The sequence below is a fragment of the Seriola lalandi genome, unplaced genomic scaffold, assembly GCF_002814215.2.
Source record: "Seriola lalandi dorsalis isolate HSWRI2012SDOR001 ecotype SW California unplaced genomic scaffold, Sedor1 jcf7180002053686, whole genome shotgun sequence".
NCBI lineage: Eukaryota > Metazoa > Chordata > Actinopteri > Carangiformes > Carangidae > Seriola > Seriola lalandi.
The window spans coordinates 472,291-490,039 of record NW_019524239.1 but is presented as its reverse complement, the minus strand read 5'-3'; the positions used below and the strand labels follow the sequence as shown (position 1 = coordinate 490,039).

Below are 17,749 nucleotides of genomic sequence, written 5' to 3'. Positions count from 1 at the left end.
AATTCATGGCTCAGCTCTGGAGGCACTCTCTGGTTCCCAGGACTATTAGAGAGTGATGAGTATTATAATGACTCCAGGAACACTTTGTCATTATAATAGGGATTATTAAGGGGAATAGCAGCAGTGAATGTGTGTGGTCCAAGCCTGAACCACCGACTCTGGTCTGAGCAGGTGGGTAGAAAGGGCAGCTGCAAAACTTGGTCGAAAGGCATGTTATTGTATAATCAATATAAAACATTTCAATTTTCAGCCTAAGTTGATATTTTATTGGCTTTAGGTTGCTGTAACTGGCAGGGATCACTGTGAGGTGTCTATGTGCGGGTGACTCACCAGCAATGTTGACCGAGGAGATGAAGGCGGCGAGCACAGCCAGTGTCTCAGCAGTAGTTGTTGGGGTGTAGCCTCCTCCCATCAGGGACAGACCACCCACAGCCGTCAGACCTGCAGAACACAGATATTTTAGCATTCATGAACCTCAACTTTCATAATACAATATACAGGACATTGAAAACTTTGATGAAGATGTTACAAAAACAACACAGCAACTCCACAAACATTGATTCAGACAGTCGCAGCAGAAGTTCATCTTAATGCTGATTAGAACCGTTTAATCAGCACATTCATAGACTCGTTCTAAAGCTGGCTTCTTAAACTCAAAATACTGTTTGCTTCCCAGATTGGAAAAAAAAAAAAAAAAATTTGAGATAAAAAGAGAGGGAGAAAGAAAGAGAAGTGAATGTGTGTGAGTGTGTTTACCAAAAGAGGCTCAGGAAACCTTGATAACATCAGTCGTGTAATGACTTACAGGCAGTAAGATGAAATAGACAGCATCCCCGGAGCCTGCATTCACACGGACTTGTTTGTGTACAATTCAAGTTGAATAACAGGTACAGTATGTGTGTGTATGTGTGTGTGTGTGTGTGTGTGTGTGTGTATGCGTGCGAGCAGGTTTGTGCTTTAAGTCAATAGTGTTAGATTGGATTTTCAAATGAGGAAAATGTGAAGTTTGACCTCTTCTCACCCTGTTTCCCCTTTTTCGCCAACGGAGTTCATAATCATGTGTGCATATCAGCTCCTAAACAAAGCAAGTTTCAAATGCTGCCAAACATAATTTCACAACTTTTACGACATAAACACAAACTAATTTAAAATTTCCACTGTTACAAAAGAGAACGACTACAACAGGAAGTATTTAAGCTTATTGTGATGAACATAGGAAAAGATTAAAACAAAAACCTTTCCAAGCATTTGTTGTTTGGTTTCTGGAACAAACATACGTCAAAGTGTGTCAGGCTGCTAATCATCACCTTTTTCCATATACTAATGATTAGCATCTTTTTTGTGCTGGCCTACATCCATAAGGTAAACTAGATATGTGCCTGTCTACTCTTGCACGGCTCTTAACTGACCTGCAACATTTGTATGCCTCCGAATACATGCGTTTCTCAATGTTCAGTAGCAGTATTGTGCTTTTTTCCCTACATATTTATCTAGATTGGGGTTTTTTTCCGCTATTTTTCTTCCCCCACACTACTAATATCTGTAAGATATATTCAATGCTATATCTCACCCAACTGGATTATTAACATTACACAGATGATTATTTGGGGCGTGAGGTTTTCATGCTCTGTTTGCATTTGGCCTGTGTGATCACTGAACATGGTTCTTGCTTTAGCCGTTTACACTCACAAATAATTCTTTCTTTCTTTTAGCCTGTTCTTGCAAGAAAATTGAGCAATCAATGATAGGATTTTCTATTTGTTATAGCCATAAACACTCTCAAATAACACAAAATAAACTCACTGTTAATCAAGAATAATTGGTTTATAATAATAATAATATATAATTATTAAATAATGACTGATAAACTGGTAATATAATATACATTCACATCCATCACATTCCTGAAACTGTATTGTGCCCAATCAGAAGGCTGAACCTGGTCATTTACAACTGACAAGCTGATGTGGTAAAGCCAAGTTTGTATCAAAGAGTTTTTAATCTAAAAAAATGAAGAAGAAAAAGATACGGTTACACCATTTACGTGGAGTTTAAAAGCATGCCTGGCTACCAAAACTAACACATTAGCCTGAAAGAAAGCCAATAGGCGTCAGTGGAGCTGCACGCACACGCACACACACCCACACGCACACACACCCACACACACACACACACACACACACAGGGTGGGCCAATGACCTGTAGGTGTGTCTCTGTTCAAACATCGGGGGCCTGGCTACAGGCAGAGTGTCAGAGTGTGGCTAGCTGTGAATCAGTGCTCTCAAGTAGATTAAAGCATTTATATGAGACACCAGATGTAAAGACGTACTTCAATGAGCTACTGGATATGAAACCAGTCTCTGAAAGATTTAAGATGACCCACCAGTCAGAGTCACCACTGGTTGTAACACTATAATCTCCCCATGAAGAATGTAACTGTCCCTCACGCAAACCCTGAATTCCAATACGATTCCCTAATGTCTGAGTGATCGTGTGTGTTTGTGTGTGAGTGTGTGTGTGTCTTTACGATGCCTGGCACAACAACAGAACTCTTTGGGTCTCACTGTTTCCATAACCATAGTCAGTGACAGGAATTAAAAAAAAAAAGAAAGGTAAAAAGGCTACAGTAAATATGAAGGGAAAAATACCTGGACAGGGAGGAAAGGGAAAGAGGAAAAAGAGACGAGGATAAATTGAGGGCAGACAACGTGAAAAGAAGAGAGTCTCCAAACGAACTTAAGGCTAATTCATTTATTTCATTTGTGGTCTCAGATTCTACTGATATTCTTGTAGTTATGACTTTTAGAATGATCCCATTGTATGCTCAAACTTACATTCAAGAGTGAATTTGACAGGAGAAAATAAGGTATAAAAGGATACGTAGACCCAGAGGAACAAGGAAAACAGTGTGAAGATGTGAATGTGAAAATAGGGTATAGGTGTCACTCATAAAGTTTTAAAGAAAGTGAAAAGTTTCTCTTGGTTGTTACACTGCTGGGACACCGCCACCGAGCTCTGATGTCCCGCTGTGTGCACGAGTAAACGAGCAAAGGACTTCCCTGACCCTCAAAGATCACCGACAGTGTGTTACTTCCTACCCTCAGTGTGGGTCTTCAAGTGATCAAAGCCACGAGAACACACACATGCACTTACCTCTCTAACCTCTTAACCCCTCTGTGTTAAGCGGCAGCCGACAATAAGGACACAATCTTTAAAGTTTTTATTTGGACTGAATGGCAAAACCTGAGAAAGCAACAGTGCGGCTGCAGAGACGTGCTGGACTGACATGTGACATGTTTGATCTTTGAGCTTTAGTGTTTTAATGTTTTATGATTTGTTTTGAGATATCTTATTTGAGTTGTTAACTACTAATAGCCAGACATTTCTCTCTTCTATTAATCCAGCAAGTTAGTTCCATATGTGTCCATGAGGAAAACTATGCTCTAATGTATTTGTATTCTCTATCTATTCTATTTGTTTTTAAAAAATCTATTTTACTGGTTTAATTGGTACATTTCAACATTTTTATTTCTTGTGTGCATTAGTCTCAAATTTGTTAACATTTGTATTGTCTTATCCGCCTCTCAATCATCTGTAAAGCACTAACGTGAACCAAAGTAATATACAAATAAAGTTTGATTGTATGATTAATTGAATTGCGAGAGACTGCAACTGGTTCAGACCATTTCTGAAGCTACATGACTGACTATAAGCAGTGGTTACTTGAAAGTGGTTCATTTAGGGCTGCGTGATGTTACTAAAATGTTCAGAAAGGTTATTTTAAGTTAAAAGATTACATAGATGACAGCTGACTATATTAGTCACTTTGAATCACGACAGGCTGTAAACTGTGACGTGAATAACTGTAGTCTATGTGGACCTGCTGCAGTTTACCGGACTGTCATGTTTCAGGATAGTTAGCTGATTCTGGTTATTTTGTGGAGATGTAGAGATCACTTCTACGAGAGGGAGAGACTGAAAAAAAAAGACACTGACCTTAGTCCTATTTGTGTTTGTTGAAGAGACATTATCCCTGGCTATGAGAGACGAAGTTGTGGATGTTGAGTGTGTGGATTCTATTTTATTCAGGCAACACTAGTTAACCAGCCGTCTGCAGATCTCAGGCTGATGTCTTCTTTCACTTGTTGAATACAGAAGAAATCTAAATTCCCAGGATACATTTCATGACGCATTGGTATTTATCCGATATAATCAAATCGAATAAGGAGATCAGCACCACTACCCAGCCCTACTCAACACAACTAACCTGAGATGGCGTTGGTGACAGACATGAGTGGAGAGTGCAGAGCAGGAGTGACCCCCCACACTGTGTGGTATCCAACGATCCCAGCAAGGCCGAAGGTGGTGACCATCTGAGTGAAAGCGGCGTTAGGAGCCGACAGACCCAGACCCAGCAGGGTGGCAACACCTGGTACAGAGAGAGAGAGAGACGGAGACATAGTTAAAGAAAGTAAAGGGGAGTTATTTTAGCAACTAGGGAAAGATTTTGTTTAAATAATATGTGAGTTACTGAGATGAATAACCGCTCAAACTAACAGATTTGTTCTTTGGCGTCATATGCAAGTGATCAAAGAGAATCTGTGGCATTCACTCAATTTTTCTGGACTTTTCATATAAGCCATGCGCATAGAGTCTGTCTTTCTCCCCAAGGAGGAAATAAAAAAAACAGTGGGTTTTAGGATAAGAATACAAAACACGAAAGGACCTTGCTATTCAAGTGTTAAAGTGGTTCCCAATTTCTTTGCCTCCCATAGATTTGTCCATGTCTAGAGGCTGGAAAACATGAACTAGCCAATACTTCACAAAAAGACTAAAGGGAAGTCAGAAAAATAAATGTTATTTTGGGAAAAGATATATGTATATAACCATAAATATATATGAATATAAACACACACACACACACACACACACACACATATATATATATATATATATATATATATATACATTTTTTTTTGTTATTTTTCTATGCTGTTATCTTCATTCAACCCTCCTCGGTTAATCTCTAGAAATAAAGTTCCTTAACTCTAAACCCATCTGGTTGACTGTTAGATGTGGTAGGCATCTGACCACCCATGTTGTCCTTATTTCCTGTTATTTGAACTCACATGTACAGTTATAAGTCAAAGAGAAGTTTGTCTGACTAAATTTGTGACACTGCTGTCGTGTAACGACCTTTCTTTACCAGACTAACTGTTGCAGCAACAGAACTTGTCTGTGTCCATGAGAGTCAATACAAAAATATTAAAATGACTATGTTACATGCCAGGCTAATAAGCATGTAACCAGCACTAACCAAGTTCTCACTCTTTAAAAACAGAGCAGTTAACATCAGTAGCTGTGTGGTGGTGTTAAGTAGGAAACTACTCCAGCACCTAAACAATGTGTGAACCATATTAACTGCATGTGGTGCACTTACACAGAGGGCTGTGTGGCACCATGGGAACCACTCACTACAGCACTACATCAAACAAACACTCAGTGTGACACTGTTTTTACAATGCACACTTCCTGACACTAACAGGGTGTCTGTGTGTCTGTGTCTGTGTGTGTGTGTGTGTGTGTGTGTGTGGCGCGTGTGCTTGTAATCTCTGTCACTTCTCACCTCCTGTGCACATTCCTGCAGTGACCTAAAAAGCTGATTATTAACCGATCCTTCACCTTATGGCTGGACCTCAGCATCCCTTAAGACCCAATTTACTCAGACTTAACATCGTCCTGATTTCTTTACTTAACCAGAAAATCTAAGTTTAATGGCACATTCAGTTTTAATGGCAACAACTGACCTCCAGTGTACACGCTAGCAGTGGTGAGTGTAGCCCTGAAGGGGGAGACTTGTGCAGCCTTCTGTGCCTCCAGTTCCTGGACAGACTTGGGTTTAGGAGGAGCTGCAGTTGGCAAATTGTTAGGCTGAGGAGCGGGGAACAGGTTCTTTCCATTCTGAAAGTGACAATAAATTGAAAATGGTACAATTTGAAAGGTAGAAAGAGGGAACCTTTACCTTGTAGAGAAGAGATGAATGGTCAATGAGGGCAGCCATTACTTCGTGATATCAACAATATCAAATGACATTTCTAAAGAAGTGATTTGAGGTCTGCCTTTATTCCCTGATCTCATTACCCGATTCTCGGCAAAGACCTCTGCTGCATTAGTAAATCTGTGAAACATTAGACTATGCTGTCAAGATCAAAGTAAGCAAACTAATGATCAGTGGGTACCGAAACTAATATCTGTATTTCAGCATCATTTATAAGCTTTATAAGATCACTGCTGTGATCAGATATGGGTCAAAATACTATCTGCACTCTGTGTTTACTTGAAAAATTGAACATAGCTAGACTGCGACTGATTAGAGCAAATCATTTATAAATAAATAAATAAATAAAATATAATTACTGCCTCTCGGTTGTATGCCTCCACCACTCACACTAATTGCAGATTACATCCGTGTTCATCAAGAGTCATATAAAGTATTAACCATTTGTGTAAAACTTTGTCATAATTGCTGTGTGAATTTTTGAGTTATGGCTAAAGACATATTTTATGTGGTAACAGTGACCTTGACCTTTGACCACCAAAATCTGATCAGTTTGTCCTTGAGTCCAAGTGAAAGTTTGTGCAGAATTCGAATGGACTCCCTTAAGGAGCTCCAGAGATACTGCGTTCACAAGGGCAAAATCATATTTTGAGGTCACTGTGACCTTGACCTTTAACAAATCAAAATGATTAGTTGAATCAAATTGCTACAAACCAACCAATCAGAAACCAGCCTTTACCTTCGACTACCAAAATCTAATCCGTTCATCCCTGAGTCCAAGTGAATGTTTGTGTCAAATTTGAACCAGTTCGCTCAGCGTTACTGACATGGATATTAAAGAAATAAAGCCACATCTACAGTAGTGGTGGTGGTGGAGCTTCACTGCCTCACACACACTAAATAAAGATGCTACACCTCTGTAACTAACAATAGAGTCAGACAGTTAAAAGATTTTTGAGGCTGATCCTGATATTCATATTAAAGAGTTTAAAAAATCTCATAACATATTTGTTATGAAATTTGTTTTTTTTTGTTGTTTTTTTACATTAACATAAATTTACTTAACATAAGGATCTCTTAAATTTGGTTATTGCAGAACTGTGACCACAATCTGTACCGAGGACATTTTACAGCTGAAAAATGAACTTGTGCGACACCACTTCTAAACTAAAGGAAAAAAGGAGGGGAGCTGTTCAGTGTAGGAAGGTGAGAAACGTAATCTGCTAAACTTCATATGACAATGCAGAAGAAGGAGTGGACTGGCAGCTACCCTGGATAACAATTAATTAATTGGATGGACAAAATAAGCTTCAGTCCTAATGTCATGACAATAACTCCTTGATTAGCCACAGCTGAACAGACCAAATTAATTCATTAAATAACTAAATGCTATATCAAAAGTGATTATAAAATAATGCTAATGATTGAAAAGTAGAATAAAGTTCTGAGGAGTAGATTATGCCAGATTTACCCTGAGTCGTACTCTTTATAATGTAATTTTATTTGCTGCAATTAAAGAATTTTATTGTCTGAAACATTTTTATAACCAATTTATAAGTGACTTAACATTTCCACTTGAAAGGCTAAATCAAGGGCTTTGTTTCAGTAAAATCATAAAGACAGAAAACCATGCTGCTGCATGGTCTACTGAGGAGAAATGACTCCATAGGGAACTGTAGACATGCTGCAAGTAGATACAAGTAAGAAGGGAATTATGTGTCCTTAGGGTGACATCTAGTGACTGTGGCAGAGACCCACAGGGCATTTTCAATGATTTTCTATATGACTGCATGAAATTTGTGGGAAATCTCAGCTGCGCACATACATGCTTGTTGGTTTGACCGCTGGCCACATGAGACCTCGTACCTGCATGACGACGGATCCTCTGACAACGTGATCCATGGTCCCATAGTCGAACAAATCCTTGACGTCCAGGTAAAAGTTCTCTTTGCCAGGGCTGACAGCCCTCATCAGCTTAGTGATGTTGTTGGAGTAGAGAGTGCTGGACTGTGTTGGCAAACGGCTGGGCAGGTCTGTGAAGCCGATATGGGTCACTCCCTAAAACAAAGAAAAAAGACGTTTTGTAGTGTTGCACCAAACTGGAAGGGAAAACCAATGACAGATGATGTGCGACAATTGACACAAAGCAAAAAACACCTATTAGATTTGGTATGAACATGAGCAAGTGTGGGCAGTATGTGCACTGACCTTGTGTACCGACAGCTCGCCAGGCACTGTGGTCTCAATGTTTCCTCCAGCCTCAGCAGCCAGGTCCACCACCACTGAGCCATCTTTCATGCTCTCTACCATTGGTTTGGTGATCAGGATGGGTGCCCGCCTACCTGCAATGTTAAAATGGACACACAGACATCAAGGAATTACTCGTCACATTTACTATACATTAAGGTTGAAATCAAATGCCTAAAAATCTGTGTAGAAATGTGGTGAAAAAGCTACAAATATACACAGACCGCCAGGCCACATTATGGCCTACCAAGCGACTAACATTCACAACAGCTGAGCTCACTGTGGCCATGTACAGAAACAGAAACCCAGAGTAACGGAACAAAAATGAAGCTGTTATAAAATATGTTCTGGTACATTCCGGTAAAATTATTTTTAATGTTCAATATTCCGTGACTTGTCCTTTTTTATTTCTAAATTCTCTGACTACTTGCCCAGAATACATGTCTCATATTCTGTGACATTCCAGATATTCCACGACCAGGGGGGAAAGCTATTTACATGGCCTTGAGTTTGAGCACAGTCTATCATGGAAACGTGTCCTTCACTTTATAAATTTAGAGTCAGCATTTATGTTGTGCCTGAGTTTGTGCTTCTGTGCGTACCAGGGATTAGAGCTGTGCTGATGACAATGTCCACGTCCTGACACTGTTTGGCAAACAGCTTCATCTCTGCCTCTATGAACTCTTTAGACATTTCCTTGGCGTAGCCTCCCTGGCCCTCTCCTGACTCCTTAATGTCCACCTCCAGCGGCTCTGCGCCCAGAGATTTAAACTGCTCCAAAGCTGCAGCTCTGGGAGAGGGGGAGATGAGGTGTCAGAGGTGATTTCTTTGTCAAGCAAGAGGGAAAATATCTCTGATAGAACATGAGAACACACACATGTGCATATTCAAAATTTCCATTCTCTAAACTTGTAATGCAATTGTTTGTCCTTAAGACTGCATACATAACTGTACTATATGGCAGGATGCCTTAAGATGCATACACCTGAAAGGTTCAGTATATAAACAGTTAAAGTAAAGATTTTCTTGCAGACAGCATTTTTTTGTACAATTCTAATTCATTGTATTTACCTTCAGAAATCATGAGAAACCTCTCTATATAATAATATGCATTGTTGGTGGCAGAGTCCGCCACACACAGAAGGGATTTACAGGAAATGAGGCATGCATGAAATACAGTATAATTTTATCTCATTCATAACAGCCTATTATAGTATTCATTTAATTTGTAATTTATAAATATCATATCAAAAACAAACCTGGTATCAAATCCTCTGACAATGGCCCCCATGGCTCTGGCACTGCCAGCAGCTGCCAATCCAGCCACACCACCTCCAATGATCAGCACCTATTCAAAAACACATATATGGGATGGGATGACAATACAGCCATATGGCCTGTTCAAAGTTAAAACTGGCATACACACACAAATTCACACTTTAGATAACACTTAAAGAAACACACGCACTCATACTACACACCTTTGCAGGTGGCACTTTTCCAGCTGCTGTGATTTGTCCAGTGAAAAAGCGGCCGAAGCTGTTGGCTGCCAGCACAACTGCCTTGTACCTAAAATTACAGAGGACACCAACACAGGAAATGATCAATCAAAATAAATCTAATTATGAACTGTTCTTTCATGTGCTTAAACATGTCCAATTAAGACATTACCAAGCACCGTTTGTTAATATGTGAACACACACTGCCTGCTGTTAATGATAGTCGGCTGAGAACAAAGCCAGCCAAGTTAACTAACTAGCTAGCCAATGTTACAAGTCTTTTAAGCAAGAAGACGTCCCAACTATTGCCACATTGCTTGCTTTTTATATTTGAAGGGTATTGTAAATATGAACAGTATATCAATATAGAGTATAAACATACACCGTACATACGATCATATCAGTGAATCTTTCAAGTTGACCCTTCTCATAAAAACAGTCAACACCTGAAGGCACCATGTACAAACCCTGCAATGTTTGCCATGGAGCTCAGTGCGTCGTAACCCTGGGCAATGGTGACTCGCGGAACCTGGTCCATAGCCAGGACAGTGGCTTTCTTCTGGGACAGCATGTCCATCAACTCAGGGTTCTGAGCTGGGTAGATGAAGCTGATTAAAGTGGCTGCTTCCTTCATCATCTCCACCTCGTGGACACCCAAAGCCGGGTTGAAAGTGGGAGCACGGACCTGGAAGCAGAAAAATATGGTCGGAGAAGATAAGTGGACAGGGACAACATGAGAAGAAAAGTGATATATTCATCCTTCAACCTTACCCTCTAAGCACATCAAGTACACTAATGACAACTTAAAACTACTCAAATCTACACTTATTTCATTCATTCATTCACACACCTGGAAATGTTTGATAAGAAAAAAAATCCCTGCACGTGTCAGCCTGCTTTTCATATTCTTCCCTACTCTTCCCTCTCCATTTTTCTGCCTCAACTACCGTGTCTAAGTAAAGACATACTTCACAGTTACTTGTTGTTTTAGCCTAGGAGCACTGGCTCTCTCCCACATTCCCATGCTCCGTCATTCCCCCTCTTCCTGCAGCACCAACACCACAAAATGCACATTAGGTACAAAAAGCTGCTGCCATGTTCAAAACACTGACTGGCCCACCCTGTTCCATCCTTTATCCCTTATTTACTCTTCTTATACCTTCTTCCTCCCCGTCTCTGGACTTGACAAACTATTAAATACCCCCCCAGCCCCCCACCCCCCCACCCCCACCTCACTTAAATCCTACCTTAACCACCACGTCAGACGCCAAGACATCTTTAATGTCTTTAATTGTTGCTCCAGCCTGGGTGTACTGTTCATCAGCGAACTTAGAAGGCTCTCCGGCTCCGGACTCCACAATGACATTGAAACCCTGTTTGATGAGCGCCTGCACACCAGCGGGAGACAGCGCCACACGACGTTCGCTCTGGAAAATTTCTTTGGGAACGCCGACTGTGAGTTGTTTGTATGGAATACCTGGAGGAGACAAAGAGAAACAATACAGGAGTATGTGAGATAAGCGACAGCTGTTTTATGAATTCATTTGTGCACATTTCATTCCTTAATGACGACAGAGTCACCCATGCCAGGATAATGAACTGTTATTTCTGGCCTTGTTGAAACCTATTATGGGGAAATGGTTTTTAAAACCAACAGGCTACAGAGACCAAAGCAGATTAAGGTTTTTCCAAAAGTTTTTTCACAAAGTATTTCACAATGTTTTCTCAGTTTCCTCAGTTTAACAAAAAAAAAATACAGATATGAGGATGAAAGAAATGTGCACAATGTGTTTCCAAACAACAGTTACACAAAAAATACACAGGATACAGCTATTTTGTTGACTGAATGGATCATGGCAGATATATGTATGACTGAACACTTTCTCTCTTTCACAAGTTAGAGCTCATGATTTAAGAAGAGGACAGTTCAAGAAGAAAAAAAAAATCATTATAAAGATCAAAACAGCACCAGAAAAATACTCCTTCAGGGAGATACGACTGCAGCTTCAAGGAGAAATTACCTCAGCAAATGAACGTGAGTGGAGTTCAAACTGAGTTTACCATAAATACAGAATATGCAGTAGTCAAGGTCACTCAGTGTGCTGTAACAACATTACCATCTACAGCCATGCTACCCTCTCTGAAGCTTTTCACCAGTTTAATTATTAATAATAGTTGCTATACGTTGCTAATCAGAGGCTGATGAAAATGTCAGGTTTTGCAGGTATTTGTTCATTCAAAGCATTTTAGCCTGATAGCGGCGCTATGAATGTCTGAACTAAATATCATGGTAATCCATTCCCTAATGTTTGAACATTTCACACTGAATCAAAAGTTTCAACAGTCAGAGTCAGCAGACTTTTTCATCTAAGGGCACTGCAGGACGGGATACGGTACTGAAGGGCATCACAGTCACCAGGGAAATACTGTAAATCACTGTCAAACTTGTCTTTATTTAAAGTCACACGGCCCATTTATATTCTAAAATGAGAAATTAAAACACAGACAAATGTTTTCACTGTGGATCCAGACAGCTTTGCTTTGTTGTCCAAGATTTTTGCTATTCAAAGCACAGCCGTTCCACAACTGTACGAACAAGAGGGGAGCTCAAAATGAGAATGACATTGGTAAAGAAAAGAAACACAGGAGACTAATGAGTAACCAATGTGAGAATGACTAAGACAAAAACAGAATTAAGTGGCTGAAAATAATTGTAGTGGTCTTATTCGTGTCTGGTGTTCAAGCAACAGGCAGGTCACATGTTGTGTTGGCTCCTACGGAAAATTCCACTGCAGCCCTTTCCCACTGTCTCCTCGTCTATATATAAACACTAGCGCCTCTGACAGGCTGCCGTTCCTCTCACCCTGCTTTCGTGACCTGTCCTCTAATAACTTCTATTTTACAAAAAAACTCCACAGCACAAGAAAAAAAAAAAAAAAAAAAAACTGTTTCCAGCTGTCCATTTGATTTGATTTGAAGTCTATAAACCAAGAGTGGCCACGTTGCACTGCTGGTATACTGTTGTTTCTACCACACATTTTGCAGTCAGGTAGCAATCATCTTGAGACTCAGAGATTAAAAAGAGAGAGACTGGCAGCCTATCCCGTGGCTATCCGATTTCTGAACAAAAATCATGTTCAGAATGAGGACACAAGTACACACATCCATCCACCACTATAGGCCGAGAAGGCTAGTGAGCATTACCTTGTTTAGACTTTACATATTTGACTTTTAAGTGCTGTGAGTGATCTCATAGTAGAGGTGATATGATAACCCTTAAAACTCACCATCTTGATTAAAGATAAGCGTCATAAGTGTGTGAACTTCAGTGTCCTTAACAACAAAACTCTAAGGGTCACATGTAAAGAGTCTCTCTGTAGGATTTTGTTAAATCCTTCTTATTAAGTTTTTCCAAGAAGTTACCTGAGCTAGTTATTGGCTGAGCCCAGTTCCAAGCTAAGTATCTGCCCCCAAACCAGAGCCACCAGTGAAGCACTGGCCTACTGGGCCCTTCAAGCACTCAAGTCCCCACATTCAATTTCAGTGGAAGTTGTTGTTCTCTGTTGACACAGTGAGGTATAAATGATTCTGTAATATCTTTCAGTTGTATAATCTTTCCTTACAGTATTAACCCATGTTTTTGAGTCTGATAAGCCTTCCAACTCCTGGATGTATGACTTAAACTTGCCTCCCCGAGATAGATTGTATTTATCTGTCTCACCAGCACCTGAAGCAACCAACCCCAGAGGGCCCTGTTTTCAGTTTGAACGCCCACTGAGGCTGCTGTGTCTCTTTCACAATGTAAAAAGAGACAGATCTACACAGGTAGCATCTGCTAACCAAGAGGCAAAAAAAATGTATTCATTTAACAATACTAGTTCCATAAACAAGTGCATCTAAGATGGTAATGCTAGCAACTGTCGGTATATAAAGCACAGTGTCACTCAGTTCACAAATGCACCCTCACATCAACGTGCGGCCTCAGTCTATACTGCACATCTATAGGCTCCCCAGAGGTCAAAGCATAAGTGCGTGTGGTGTTCCTTCTCCTCTACTTGTCTGACAGATTGTAAGCTGATACTTGTGTGTCCAGAATAGACCCTGCCAGCTGTTTCTGGAGCCAACTGAACTTTAGGAATGTAGTCAATCTAGTCAAAGTGAAACAGGTCACCAGCACCCCTTTAACACTGGACTACACACAGATAGAGGGACACTGGCACAATCATGAACCCAGCATGCACAGACATGAAGCACCTGCAACCAGCTGGCACTGGCTTTCGCAGTACACACACACGCACGCGCAAACACATACACAGAGAGAGAGAGAGAGAGAGAGAGAGAGAGAGAGAGAGAGAGAGAGAGAGAGAGAGAGAGAGAGACCTTCTGTCTGGTTAGTGGGTTTAGAGTGAGGTCATGGAAAAATGCAGAATAATGCGTGAGGCCTGCATTATCCTGAATGTGACCTTGGAGCTCAGGGCAAATGAAGGTAGCAACACTGACCTTTAAAATAGACTTCTAAGAGTTAAAGGGAAAAAGCTACTGTATTGAGTTAAGGAGAAACAGGATTTTCCCCTGTTTGGTTTTATTACTCTCTATTTTGCCTAAACAGTGGATTAACTTCTACAATGTGCAAACCTTAAAAAGGAGTGAGCATGCAGAGAAAAAGAATGAATGAATGGTAGCTCTACAGTATAATTACATGACAATGACAGATTTGTTTCACCAGTTGCAAAGGCCAATGAAACCATAATGTCTGTCTTTTTCAATTGTGAGTTGTACCATTTTACTGAAAACCTCTGTCTATGTTTATGTAATGAGTAGGCGACACCTGCACCTGATACACAGGTGTATGAGAAAGCAACCAGAAGCTACAGGTGGCATTGCTTTCACGCTGCTATCAGTAGTAAAACATGTCTCTATAAACTTGGGTTTCAAATGTTTTAAAGGAGGAGGAAAATCAGCCTGAATTACACCGTCCAATTACGATCTTGTTTACGTACAGCACTTCTACCATAAAATATACTGATTCTGAGTCTAAATGCATGTATATTGTGCTGAATTTAGTACGCAATTATGCAGTTTTGTACTGCAGCAGTTTGTACTGCATAGAAACACTTACATCTCGGTTAGAAATGCTCAGGCTAACAATAATTTGCTGACATAGAACTGGGTCGTCCTGCCAACTTCAGCGTTTTCAGGCCATCCACACATTATCAAAGAGTCTAGAGTGTATAAATATTTTCTGATTCAGTTCCAACACACTGCTCTCAGTTAGCTTTAAAAGTATTATCTATTTTTTGTGGCTGGTGTGACATACACCTAAGAAAGGATGAGCTATATAAAGGGACATAAGTAGTGAATTAAGTGATTAATTCATCATCAAAATGGTTTTAGATAAATTCTATTTTGCTCTACTAATCAGTTCATGGTTGAACAGAATGTAGTGAGTGAGTGAGTGAGTGTCACAACCTCTATGCTTTCTATCTATGCTGTGCATACAAGACACATGCTTTTTATGGATAATGTGACACAGTAAAGTCAGTGACCTCAGTGGAGCTCCTTCATTGCAAGAACATTGAGTTGATTCATCCTTTCTAATCAACAAATCTCAGTTTTCTGCAGTTTTTGCACTGACTGTAGAATTAAATGCTTTCTGTAAATTATTCTTGTTACGCATGCCCCTGTAAAATCTCTGTGTATGTGTAGCATCTTACCTGGACTGGCACATAGTCCAAGGGCTTGATGGGTCCTGAAAAAACGAATGCATGATGATTTTATTGTACGGCTACTCTGCAGCTTCATACAGGAAACTCCGCTGAACACAGGGGCAGAGCAGCTGGCCGCCACTACACGTAGGAGGCTCGCCATGGTGCACACACACCCGACACTCACACACCAGGAGGAGCTCAAAAGGACAGGCAGCACCCCTCCTGAGGAAGAGACATGAGAGACAGGTGAGGGATAAGGGCACCAACAAACAGAGAGGGGGAGGGGGGTTATGGGTAAAGAAGAATAACAGGAAGATGAAAGTATGAAAGTGAAAATAAAATGATGTCACTACTTTTTCCCAGCATTATAAGCTGCTAGACTGCTCACACTTACATTTGAAAAAGTTCCACAGAAATATGTCGCTACCTGTTCACTTGTAGAACAAGCACAGGACCACAACCTTTCTTTATGCAACAGGTCACATTCTCTAATAAAACATTCCTACATGCATTTGTACCTAAATCCAATATATTCTGGCTGCTGGGTTCACATTATGAATCTGTCCTAGGTTTTTGTCATCATACAAGCATACGTTTATTTCTGACCCATTTTCAGCAAGGATCATTTTGGAAAGAAAAAAATGGGTCACGTCTGTATATTCACAAAATCATGTACAATCACAGTCACTTTTTTAAACTGCAGCCCACTGAATGACTCTGAGGCGGCAAAACAGCATGAATGACCACATGTTTACTTAAAAGGGAGATAATGGAACTGGGATAGACTGGGATAGCTTGGCTGGCATAGTAGGGTTTAGACTAGAATTAACTGGCAATAAACTCCACTCTGTCATTCTGTGTGCCCTCACCCCTGTGTTCAAGAGTCCAAACCAAATAGAAACTTAGAGTAATAAACACCTTAACTCAAGTCATTCATCAAGTAAAAATGCTTGTCATTTGCTGGTACCAGCTTCCGATATGAGAATTCCTGCTTTTCTCTTTTTTATTTTAATGTAAACTGAATATTTTGGGGTTTTGGGTTCTTCTGAACTTGTGACTGGCATTTTTCAATTTTCAGCAATAACTGATCATTAAAACTCCAATCCATTCTCTGTTGATCAGCTAATCACTGCAGCTCTAATCAATATATCATTACATCTAATAAAAGTCATACAATCAAAGCACAGAGAAAAGTTCTGATCTATAAGCATTTTGGAAGTAGATTGTCAGTTGTGTTTGCTGATTATATTTTAGATTAGTTGATTAATCATTTTGGACCATAATTACAAAACATTGTGGAAAAATGCCCATCAAAACCCAAATATATTGTCTTTATTATCATAGAAAAGAAACTAAGAAAAGCAACAATTCTGCACCCTGAGGTGGAAACTGTTGACTTTCAACATTACTTTAACGAGACTGATGAAAACCACAAAAACGAGCTGCGTTAAGAGCAGACAGGATTAACAGTCACTTTACGGCCTGTGTGTGTTGTTTTATCATATCTGACCTGTCATTAAAAAACACTCAAGCTAACACGTCATCAAATTATGAATCACTCAGATTCAGCTAACATTTTGCTGACGTTAGCTTATAAGAAAAAAAAGGATGAACGCGATCATCTTTGTCTTTGTCTTGAAAAGTGCCGGATTAAACCCGGGTCAGGACTTGAACACCTCTCATACACCCCTGGCTGTGAATAAAAACAAATGTTTTCGTTTAAACCAGTAGCCTCCACGCAGCAACATGAGAACCTGAGGCGTAAAACTGACGGATTTAGTGTGTTGTTAGTGAACCAGTGCACGGTGCCGTTTCTCTATGAGTCAGAGATCAACACGGTTATTATCCAGGCGAGCACCACTTCTCTCTTTTTGTCTCTACACCCTGTGAAATCTAGCGGGGCGGTGTTGGTGTTGGTGTTGGTGGCAGCGGCGGTGGTGGTGGTGGGAAGGGAAAAGGCTACAATGAGCTAACTAGCGCGCTAGCTGGCGGCTAACTCATATCTGTTTCGTGCATGAAAGCGACGTATGACTCAAAAAGCTCCATACACAGGCACAGAAATGCAAAGCGAAACAAATGCGTGGTGAAAAGTGAGAGTGGAAAAGTTAGCGGCAGTTAAGTCGACTGACCTTTGCAGACAGTCCTGGCTCTGTGCAGCACAGGCGAACTTTCTGTCGACCCGGAAGATGTCTGCAGAAGCCGCTGGTGTTCAATATTGCTGGATCATATGAGAAGCA

At 40.3% G+C, this 17,749-nt stretch overlaps 1 protein-coding gene across 1 annotated transcript in view; it reads right to left on the bottom strand.

Moving 5' to 3' along the window:
* The window catches only part of nnt (nicotinamide nucleotide transhydrogenase), a 33,519-nt gene extending 15,770 nt beyond the window's left edge, over positions 1 to 17,749 (bottom strand). Inside the window, exons 1-12 of the mRNA XM_023401518.2 lie at positions 17,642 to 17,749; positions 15,519 to 15,734; positions 11,052 to 11,281; positions 10,272 to 10,489; positions 9,787 to 9,874; positions 9,565 to 9,653; positions 8,908 to 9,095; positions 8,267 to 8,400; positions 7,925 to 8,116; positions 5,808 to 5,961; positions 4,268 to 4,429; positions 331 to 441 (exon numbers count right to left, since the gene is read on the bottom strand). Of these exons, the coding sequence (XP_023257286.1) occupies positions 331 to 441; positions 4,268 to 4,429; positions 5,808 to 5,961; positions 7,925 to 8,116; positions 8,267 to 8,400; positions 8,908 to 9,095; positions 9,565 to 9,653; positions 9,787 to 9,874; positions 10,272 to 10,489; positions 11,052 to 11,281; positions 15,519 to 15,672 (1,720 nt within the window). The 5' untranslated portion in view covers positions 15,673 to 15,734; positions 17,642 to 17,749. The remainder of the gene's footprint in view (positions 1 to 330; positions 442 to 4,267; positions 4,430 to 5,807; positions 5,962 to 7,924; positions 8,117 to 8,266; positions 8,401 to 8,907; positions 9,096 to 9,564; positions 9,654 to 9,786; positions 9,875 to 10,271; positions 10,490 to 11,051; positions 11,282 to 15,518; positions 15,735 to 17,641) is intronic.